We start from the raw sequence: 10,870 nt of genomic DNA on the forward strand, positions 1-10,870 counted from the left end.
AAAAAAAAAAAAAAAAAAAAAAAAAGGTTGAAAACCACTGGCCTAAGTAAATTACACTTTCATTTAGGGTTTATAATATTGCCTTCTTTAATGACCTCAAAATCTCTTCATATTTTCTGCAGCATAAAAGGGAATGAAACCAATGCACATAGAATATTGTTATTTTAATCTTTTTCCAGACTAGCAGTGATATATGTCTGATAGCCAAATTACATAGCTGAGAGCAGTATTTAAAGTGGCTAAACAAAAAAGTTTGAATTAAACACGAAATTGTCTAGATCTTTTTGTTTTTTTCACAGTCTGTTTAGTTTAATCATGTAGCGTTCAGTAAACTTATTTACCAACTGTATTCACGGTGTAACATGGTTTTGTCTTTGTTATCTATGCACCTAAGCAACTAAACACGTCTCAGCCTGAAGAAAATAACTTTATGGTAAATGTCTCTTACATGCTCAACTTGCTGCATGTAAAGTGGCTAAAGGTTTGTTGGCCTCCTGTGTTCATTCATTCTCTTACAAAGTGTTTCCTCTTGCTATCTGAATCACGTGGCTTTAATTGTCACATAAGCTTTTTGGGTACTTGAATATTCCATTATTTTTGTCCCTGTCAAAAACAAACTTATGACTATGTTGTTAAATATTGTTCTATTAGACCAAATACAGTCTATTTTTTCACATCATTGATGTCAGAAAAGCTTAACATACTCATTTGAAAATATTTTCATTACTTAATTTGAGTTCAGTTGAGTGGCGAAAAAAAATTCCCATTGAGCTCTGTATAGACTGGTATGAATTATGTAACATATCTAAGAATATTATGGAAAACTTCTATACATATTTGTTTAATACAAAAATTAAATATTCTAGTATGGGTGGGCTAATTTGAAACCAAGATAAGACATCTATATTTGTTGCAAGTCCATCGCTTCTTGGCATTTTGGCTAAGATCAAGTGCATTTCCTAATCCTAAAAATTAATATTACTTGCCACAGACAGTTGACATGCTCATTACAAAATACACACAAGATGCTATGATGGTCCTTCATTTGGGCGTTGATTGTGGTCTGTAGCTTAAACCAGTGTTTAGGGATCTGTTACTGAGATAAATCAGAAAGCTAAGAATTTTCTCTCTCATTAAAACACAAATGATGCCTTGGGTGTTGCTTGTGTATTTCTTAACCATTATCTCTGACAGTAAGACTTTGGTTTTCAGGTTTTCTGATTGCAACATCCTTAGCTAAAGAAAAACAGTATTGTAAAACAGCTCTTTTTGCTACTAATTTTTAAAGGTGTTGTTGAGATCTATAAATGCTGTGGAGTCCATTTGTTCAGTTTAATGGTTGTTCTCGTGGAGGCAGGCAACCAATAATGGAATTAATATAGCAAGAGAAATCACTCCTTTTTGTTGTCTCTATTTAACACAGTGCTTCTAGTAGACTTTCTTTCAGTCAAATGTGAGGCTCTTTTAATTGGTTTAGTGTTTTGACCTTAACTACGTTTACTACATTTTAAAAATATTCATTGCTAAACTAACAATCACTCATTTATTCTAAGCTTTATAATTTAGGCTCTTTGATCTATCTATTTTCTAAATAATTAAGTGGTGTTACAATACTTCCATGTTATATGGTAAACCAGTGTTGTTTTTTAACTCTCTTCTCTTTCCATTTAGAGCGATTTATAAAATTATATAGTACTATACAATTGCAGTATTCAAACTGCAATTTTTCTACTTTATTTAAAACAATGCATGCCACATTTAACATAATTCGTAGCAAAGACTTTCATATGGCTGCAGTGAGTAGGTTGCCCAGTCTTTTAGATACTTTAAACTTGGGAGAGTGGGGGAAGCATTTAAAAAAAAGTATGGCTATATTGTGTTAAAACAACACCATGCTGTTCTAAGTATGTATTTTTTTCTCTAACTTTTTAATGCTGACTAGATTTGGGCAGAAGAAGTGACAAAAGTAAGTAAAAAAAAAAAAAAAAAAAAAGTTCAGAAACAGAATTATGAAACAAAACGTGTATGCTAGTGCAGTATAATTAAGACCTTGTATGAAGAGCAGAAACATAAAATACTATTAGTCTGATGCATCAAAATACCATCTGGCCCTTTGCAGAAAATTTCAAAATCCTAATGGTGATGTGTGAGGCACTTGAAAATAAACAGTGTGCTCCACCACGGGAAAACATGTGATCTTCTTGTGACACTACAGTAGGAAAAGACTACAGGGCTTCTCTTACAAAACTTAACTGCTTGAGACAATGTCTTCTTTGAAGCCAGACTCCCAATAATAAGTTCAAATGTTCTAAAGGATTGTATATTTTTCTCTTGCATGGCAATTCAGAGCCACCACATGCAGCTATTTGCCTCCTAGTGTGCAAGTGCTGAACTGAGAGCAGCTGAAGAAGCAAACTGCACTGGAAAATGGAGAATCAATGCTAGCCTTTTCAGGTTTAGGTGGAAGACAACCTGAATGCAAACTCATGCTGTACAATGGTGATACATAAGACTAAGTGTAGGCTGGAAAGAGAATATTTTGAGAGACTCCTCAACTTCAGCCTTTGTGACTGGACATTGTGTCCTATCTCACTTGTTACAGAGCTGTTTTTTCCTCCTTCCCCTATGATAAAAGTAAGACAATAAGTTGTGAAATGCTCAGGGTCTCAAATCTGAGAGCTGGGACTAAAATGTAGACATTCTTTGAGTCATGCTGTTTTATTACTATTGAGCTGACAGTGTATGCAGTTAAACGAGCTGGTCTGTTACAAAAAGCTGGGTGAGAGATGCTGGGGTCAGGCTGAATGCTGCTGACAACAGCCTGCAGAGCACCCTAGCCACAGAAATGCAGAAATTGCACTTCCCCACCAGCTGCACTAGACAACTTCAAGTTGGTAGAGACTGGAGACTGACAACCAATATTTTTTAAAGAAAAATCATTGGCAAACTTTGAGCCCTAGATATTGACAGATTTGTTTTCAAGCCTTAATGCTGGCTGAGTTTCCAACCATTTTATCTGTTACAAAGTTTGTGTTTGTTCTTAGTGTTGTAGGGTAAAATGTGTAAGAAATAATAAACCTAGAAGCCATCCAGTCAGGATATTCAAAGCTACAACTAATGTCTCCTTTCAAAGGCAGACTAATTCATGCAAATACATTCAGGCAAATTGTACTTTGAGATTACAGCTGCATGTTATTTCTTTAAGCCAGGACAAAGCTTTAAATAAGAGAAGTTCTTATTCCTAAGCAAGGTTTTTAATGTTAATTGTCCTGACTACTAAAATGCTGAACTATTTCTGGTTTGAAATTGCCTGTTTTAGCTTCTGACTGTTTGATTTCATTATGCATTTTCTACTTGTTTTAAAACTTAGTTATCAAACCTCTTCCCCATGAAGATACTCTCTCTCTCTTTAAAATACTAAATATTGAACTTCATTAGTCTCTTGCTGCAAGACATGTTCTTCCAGGCATTAGAGGCACTTCTTGTCATTCTACTGCAACATTTTCAGTTCTGTTTCTTTTGTTGCATGGGTGGACTTAAAAATTGGACGTTGTATTTTAGCAATGTTCTCTAAGGATAGAAGTGTGTACATTTGGAGCCATTTCAAAATGGCAGCAGATGTTACTTTTCTAACTGTTAATGTACAGGGTGGGAACTAGGAAGCGGTCTTAAATTTGGAGAAGTGTTGCTACATCTGTATCATCTCCTGCTTGTTTCATTGAACATCGTCTGCCCTTTTGAAACTGCTGCAGCATTCATGTGTTCATACCCAATAGCAATAGAGAGATACTACCTCTCTAGTCTTACTCTGTCTTGCCTTGTTCTTTGCTTTCTTTGTACATATTCTCTTGGGTTTACGATTACACTGAGGGCTCATACTTAATAAGTAAGATTTGCAGCATGCCCATAAGCTTATAGATCCTTGTTCTGAACTGAATTGGAGAAGGCACCAGTTTAACAGACCTCAGTGGAAAACACTAATGGGCCACCAACTTCAGGTCCCTTCTGCCCCTACAAACTATGAAACTTGTGTGCGACTTGGTGTAGGTTTTTTAAGCTGCTACTGCAGTTAATACTGGACTGGTAGAGAGAGTAGTTTAAACCTAAAATTCCAATGTTCTCTCTTGGCTGCTTTAAAAACTGAGGTGGTGAGCCTGAAGGTTTTATGGGTTCAGAAGGTCAGCTGTCTATATACAGCTTTTACCAGGGGCTATAAAGGAGTATGCCATAATACCAATCTTCAGTTGCCAGCAATGAAAAAGGGGTGAGGAAACTAGTTGGAAGACTTAAATTATATAATCACACTTTAATAAGCAGATTAAATTCTTGTTTCCTCAGTTTTTCTTAAATTTGTGACACTGTCTGAAAGTAGTAAATGAGTTAAATCTGTATGTAGTGTGACTTAATTTTGCCATCCCTTGTGAAGGGAGGAAATTGGCTTTATTTGCCCAACTAAACACTTGCCATTGTAGGGTTTCTGTAGAATGCAGATCAGTCACAATTTCCTATTTTATATATTGTATTTTCTGTGGTCGTAGAAGGAGACCCAGAGTCTACTGCAATTTTAAGCATCAGAAAACTTCACAAATCTCCCTAGGGAACTTGGCATGATGTGGAATCAGGAAATAATACTGGTTGACTCTGACTCTTACCTCCTTCCGAAGCTTCTTATTTTCCTTAATATTCCTATACTAGTAAAATCCTCATTGTTTTTTTTCCTAAAGGAATGTATGTAAGATTTTTTTTTACTAATGGTTTATTTGTCTGAACTTACTATTGCAAACAGAATTTTGTGTGGTTGGAAAAGCAAGTTAGTTGGTCTTTAATGATGATGATAACTTCCAACAGAATCATATTAATGGCTAAATAAGCCCCATGCTGTCTAATTGGGACTATGCACAAACTTAGAGTTGATGTCCTGACCTATTTTGTGACATGTAAATTGCTGTCTTGTTATGAAATGAAATATATGTATGCTTTTCAGCAGCAGTTTCCTCAGTGTCTTTATCTGGGATAATTTCAAAACGTCAGTAACTAGTAACTTAAAATAATATTTTTAAAACTTCACTGCATAATTTCTTCTGGACAGATTGCTGCAACTGAGATGCTTTTATGTTCCCATGGCACTCTTCATAATAAGAAGAATAAGTAGAAATGTTATATAATAAAATGATGTGCAGGAACAAAACAGCACATCTAGATATAGTGTCACTAGTGCTTCAACAGAGCTTCCTGCAAATACTTCCTACTCTAAGAATAATTATTGCTTTATCATGCTTTTTGGCAGACGGGTCGCATGCAGAAGCAAGATGTTAGAATGTTAATTGTCAGACTTAAAAGCACAGTATCAAAGCAATCTTCATTCTACGATTAAAGGTTTTCAATCAAAGGAAATCTTAGAATAGTGAATCTTAAATAGTGCAGTTTATATGCATAAGTGCAGTTTAGGCAGCGTAGCCTTTTTAGAGCACTAAATGCAAAGTTAATTGTACTAAATGACATCATCTAATACAGTTGGATTACTTTTAGATTTATCCTAAATTTTATGGTACCTGCAGGCTAAATGACATTAACAAAATAAACTATGGACTTCAGTGAGTTAAATATAACAAAATGTAATAATCTCAAATAAATTTTACTTTTTAACTGTAAATTTCACTTTCTGGTGCAGCAGAGAGCTTTTAGCTTAACACAGGGGTGACTGAACCATCTTAAAAATTAATCTATTTTGAGGTGTCTAGAGTTAGTGCATAGGTAGCGTATACTCATTAGTCTCCATGCTTTGTTTCCAAGAAAGTCATACCAGAATGAGCAGTTTTACATATAGTTAACTGGAAAGTAGTTGCCTACAAAATTAAACAGCTGTGTACCAAATTATGAATGCCTACAAGGGGTATGTATAATAGCTTAAAGTTTTTAGAGAATTAAATAAAAATTGGGGCCCTAATTCTGCAAATGTATAAGAGCACACTTAACTGAATTCACATGAATAGTTCTGTTGAAATCAGTGAGATTAATGCATTAAAGTTGACTACTGTGTAGGATTATGGCCTACATTAGGAAGCTGTAATAGATTTAGCAAGCAGTATGGTGGTGTGATATGGCTGCTTTTGACTGAATGTACTTCTAACAAGTATACCCGCTTCAGTCTGAACAGGAAGTAAGAATAACTCAGAGTGAATTTGACCGTCAAGCAGAGATTACAAGACTTCTGCTGGAAGGAATCAGCAGTACACATGTAAGTATTCAAACTGAAGAAAGTGTAAGCAAGAGTTCTGGCGACTTACCTGGCACATTAAAATGCTAATATTTATCTTCATGTGTTTATCAAACTTTAGATATTTGAAGGGAAACTTCTGAGCCCTGCTCCTGTGTAGCAAGCTTAATTTTTGTTAAAGTAGGGGTTAGAACAGGCGCCAGCAACTCCTGGCATGCATGCCAGTGTAGCAAGCAAAAGCATTTTGCTTGGCATGTGCACCTCAGGGTGGGCAGTGGGGAGACGCAGGGAGGTGGATCCTTGTGGCAGTGCAGCTCTGGTCCCTTCTCTGCTGTCTGCCCTGAGATTTGTATACCTGCTGCTAGCAACGAGCTGGGCTGGGGATTTGCAGACTCCACTGGAGCTGCTTGCAGCCTGGGCTCCGTGGCAGGCGACAGGGGCCTGCCCAGAGTCTGGGCCAGCTGTGGCCAGCAGCTGGGAGGCTGCAGGTGGCTACACCGGGGTCCATGGAGTTCTGGCCTGGTTCATTGCCAGTTGTGCGTGCACACATGCGTTGGGGCAGATGGCAGGGAATTAGTTGGGGCTGCACTGCCACAATAAGGATCAGACCCCTTACAGCTCCCCCACTGTCTGCCCCTGGCATGCCAACATCTCACAGGTTGAAGTTGCAGGTGCCTTGGCACTCTGCCCAAAAACATTGCCAACCCCTGATGTAGAAGTTCTTCCTGCATTTTCCTCTGAGCTTCTCAGTTTTCACAGAACCATTCAAAAGTCTACCCAGCGTTGAGGCTACAAATGGCAAAACTTTTGTTCTATAGTAACTCTTCTCTTGGGTAAAGGATGGCATGATTCTTCTACAGTGTCTTTGTCTTGGGCCTGAACTTTTGGATTCTGTTTCAGTTACTTGACAAGTCTGGGTCCTGAATGTGATTCATAGAATACCTGATACGGTAATGTTGCCACTGCGAATCAATGATCAGGACAGCCTATTTAATGAAGTATGGTGTTCTTTGAAGACTAAAAACTTGAACTCTTTGCTGTGTTATAGGCACATCATCTTCGCTGTCTGAATGATTTTGTTGAAGCTCAGATGACTTATTATGCACAATGTTACCAATATATGTTGGACCTCCAGAAACAACTTGGAAGGTAGTAAAACTGCAAAAGCTTTCTAATTAAAGCTTGGCTGTAAGGGCTTATTTAGAATAGGAGAAATTGTTTTGGCATAACTACTAATATAGCTAGCTGTGGTACAAATCCGTGGTGCAAAACAAGAGGATTCCTTTTGCTTTTCTCTTAGTTAATCAGTTGTTTGATGCTTCATGTTAGCAAGCAGTTGTCAAATGCACTAGAGGTCAGTGTACTATCTGCAAATGTATGCTATTTTTTAAACTTGCTTATAAACCAAAGAGTGGAGCTGCAGTCTCGCAAGCTGGGGCTGACTGCCAGCAAACCCAGCTACTCTAGGGGAAGCTGATCAATCAGAACAGTATCAATAGAGTAGGCAAGGTATGCCTTGTGGCTTAGGCTTTTTTTTTTTTTGGCTTTTTTTTTTTTTTTTAAGCCAAACATCTAATGCTTTAATGACCCTTTAACCTGAAGTGTTCCAAATTCTTTCTTAGATGATCAAAATGCCCTAAAACTGGGGTGTCAAACATCTGGCCTGCGGGCTAGATGTGGGCCTTGGAGGTGGGTCTTCTGGCATGCCTGGGGCAGCAATCCCGCATTTGAGTTTGGTGTCTCCTTATCAGCCTCATGCTGATGCAGAGGCAGGTGTCAGGAGGGTGCCTACCACAGCTATTGTCAGTGGCCACAAAGTAGTGGGACTTACTGATGGGCGTGAGCAATAACAGCTGCAATAGGGGCTGTGCTGACCTCTTCTCCCACAAGAGCATTAGGGTGACAAAGGGATGCAAATCCTCATTCATTCCTGGGCTACAGGCCATCCTGGCATCTCCCCCTGCAGCAGTGGTTCTGCTGTAGTGGTGGGGCTTCTTGGCACAGCTGCCAGGGCCTCAGCAAGAATAGCACTGAGGCCAAAGTAGGTGTGGTCCACAGGTACCAGCAAATCGGGGTGTGAGTTTGAGTTTGACACCCCTGCCCTAAAAGAATTTCACAGATAAAATTGCTCCCTTTCTTTTAAAAAATTTTCTTTCCCAGTTGGGGCTTTTTTCTGAAACTGTTTCACATGTTAGACAAAACCTTGACTTGGGGTAGTTTGGTTGACTATGGGGTGACTCTGCCTTGAGCAAAAAGTTGGATGTATCATAACATCATATTCAATGGAATGGAATTTCTTGGGTTAGTCTGTGTTTAGGGAAACTTTACTGAAATAGTTATGCTTACTTTTGGGATAAGCCCCCATGCAGATAATGTTGATATAAGTATTTCAGAATAGTTAATTCACCAAGTATAGGTAGGCTTTTATTAATAAAATGTCTCCTTGTTAGCAGGTGAGTTTGTGTAGTAACTTGCCATTTACAAGTTGTATTAAGTAGTTTAGTTAAGACAACTTCTAGAAAACTTTCTAGATTAATCTATTTTTGGAGGCTTTTTGGCATGTGTTTGAAATTCTCTTTTTGCTGCTAACCCTTCTGATCAAACTGCTTAACTTAAAAATAATTGATAATAGCTTTACTAGCTGTACTGATTTTGCTTGTAAAATCTTGGAAGCAAAGATGCATTTGGCAATACCCCCAATGAGGATTAACTAGTTCGATGGAACAATACTTAATATTTTCAGCAAAGCTTGCTATTTGCTTGCACAATCTGTAGCACATGTCCCACAGTTGGTAGGAAGGGTATAATGGTCTTATTTTAACCTCTTATCAAGTGGAGTCATGCCTCCATAGGAATGGAAATAATTGTCAGTGGGCATATTCTTTTTCCACAGCTTCCCATCTACCTTCCTCTCTAACAATAATCAGTCTTCCTCAACCCCTGTGCCAAGTGTATCTGCTCCATCAGTCTTGGCCTCTGCTTCTGCTTCATTGCCTTCAGTAAGCAATTCAGTAGTTACTTCAGGCTTCAGTGAACTGAAGTCATCAAGTGGCAACAGGAAGGCCAGAGTTCTCTATGATTATGATGCTGCAAACAGCAGTGAATTATCGCTACTTGCAGATGAGGTAAGAGTTCATTTTAAATGTCATAATAACTTGAAGTCGTCTGTTGGTAATTTAGGTAATGTATACATTTAACTTACAAAGAGTGACTTAAGTGGCATTCTGGTTTGTGGGCTAAAAATCTCTTCACCACATAATCTGATGTACTGAAATTTCACTAACCTATTACCCAAGTCCCTAAATGTCCTGTGTACCTGTATACCCCAGATCCGTAAAATGGAGATATTTGCTGTTTCTGCTTAAGCATTATCGCAGGTTCAGTAGCTGTGGCCTGGTTCTGCTATCCTCTCTTATGCTACAGAACAGTTTTCACCCTGAATACCACCAGTGTCCCATGTAGGGGCAGGCTTATGTACTCATCCCAGGGCATTTTGCACACGTTCCGGGACGTGACCAGGTGCTTTAATTAGCGAGCTGTGCTAATTAGAAGTGCCCTTGTGTCGTGTATATCAGTGTCCCTGTGCATCCCCATGCTGAAAAAATGGCGGTGGAGCACTTTGAACTAAAGCTCATCAAACATGTTTTATTTCAAAATGCCCTGCCGCCATTTTTTCAGCACAGGGACACTGGTACATGTGACATGGAAGGTTGCCGAAGTGTGTCTATTTTCCTGCTCCAGCAGACTCAATCAAGTCTGCTCCGACATGCTCAGTTTCCAGCACGTCCGAGCAGGCTCCTTCCACATCTATAGGAGCTCCCAGAGTGCAGCACAAGCACAAATGTTTGCTTGGTTTCAACAGGGCTAACTCGTGCCCTTGCTCCCTTGCCTTTCAATTTAGGTTCTTAATAGTTGATACTAAGGGCTTTTCGGGGGGGGGGGGGGGAAACCCTTGGAAAAGTTAACTGTGTGCATGTTAAATAACATTGAGCTCTCTCATAGATATTCTCATTTAGCACACGTGTGGGTTTAAGGTGCTTTAACTTGTGCGTGGTTACTTTTAGTTTTTGTTTGCTTTAACTTTCCTAAGTGTTTTTCATAAAAGGTTTTGAAGCGCTAGTTATCTCCATAAAAATTCCTCCAGTAAGTGCTAAGTCTTGAAGAAAATGCTGCATGTAGCTTTTCTCTCTCTCTCACATATTTTTAAAAGTTGATATGATCAAGACAAAATTTACCTTGAGTCAGTGCCCAATTTGGTGTTTTCCAATCTTGAAGTACTTTAACTAGTTCAACCCTCTTCTCTTCCCCTCCACCACAGATTAGTAGAAATAGTTTCTATAAACGGGAATTTGCTGCCCTATGGATGCTCATGTTAAATATGCTTTTTAAATATAATTTTAATATTGGAACTCTGAGTTATAAAACTCTGGTAGACAGGCTATGCTTTGCTTTCAACGATATCTGTTCCAAGATGATATGTTAACGATGTGTTTCTGTTTTTAGGTGATAACAGTTTACAGTATCCCTGGCATGGATTCAGACTGGTTGATGGGTGAAAGGGGAAATCAGAAGGGCAAAGTGCCTATTACTTATTTAGAACTGCTAAACTAAATGGTTGGCCTATATAAAGACTGTCAGTTATGGCGACATCCT

At 38.4% G+C, this 10,870-nt stretch overlaps 1 protein-coding gene across 5 annotated transcripts in view; it reads left to right on the forward strand.

Annotated features, from left to right (window-relative positions):
• Positions 1–10,870, forward strand: part of SH3GLB1 (SH3 domain containing GRB2 like endophilin B1) — a 54,636-nt gene that overhangs the window by 38,326 nt on the left and 5,440 nt on the right. The window contains exons 6-11 of one of the 5 annotated variants that reach the window (XM_019501562.1): positions 395–481; positions 1,943–1,966; positions 6,149–6,238; positions 7,266–7,366; positions 9,111–9,342; positions 10,721–10,761. In XM_019501562.1, coding sequence (XP_019357107.1) covers positions 395–481; positions 1,943–1,966; positions 6,149–6,238; positions 7,266–7,366; positions 9,111–9,342; positions 10,721–10,761 — 575 coding nt within the window. Of the gene's footprint in view, positions 1–394; positions 482–1,942; positions 1,967–6,148; positions 6,239–7,265; positions 7,367–9,110; positions 9,343–10,720; positions 10,866–10,870 lie in introns of all 5 variants that reach the window. The other 4 variants (XM_019501561.1, XM_019501563.1, XM_019501564.1 and 1 more) reach the window with 4 other exon arrangements.

The sequence above is a fragment of the Gavialis gangeticus genome, unplaced genomic scaffold (assembly GCF_001723915.1).
Source record: "Gavialis gangeticus isolate Ggan-Ray unplaced genomic scaffold, GavGan_comp1, whole genome shotgun sequence".
NCBI lineage: Eukaryota > Metazoa > Chordata > Crocodylia > Gavialidae > Gavialis > Gavialis gangeticus.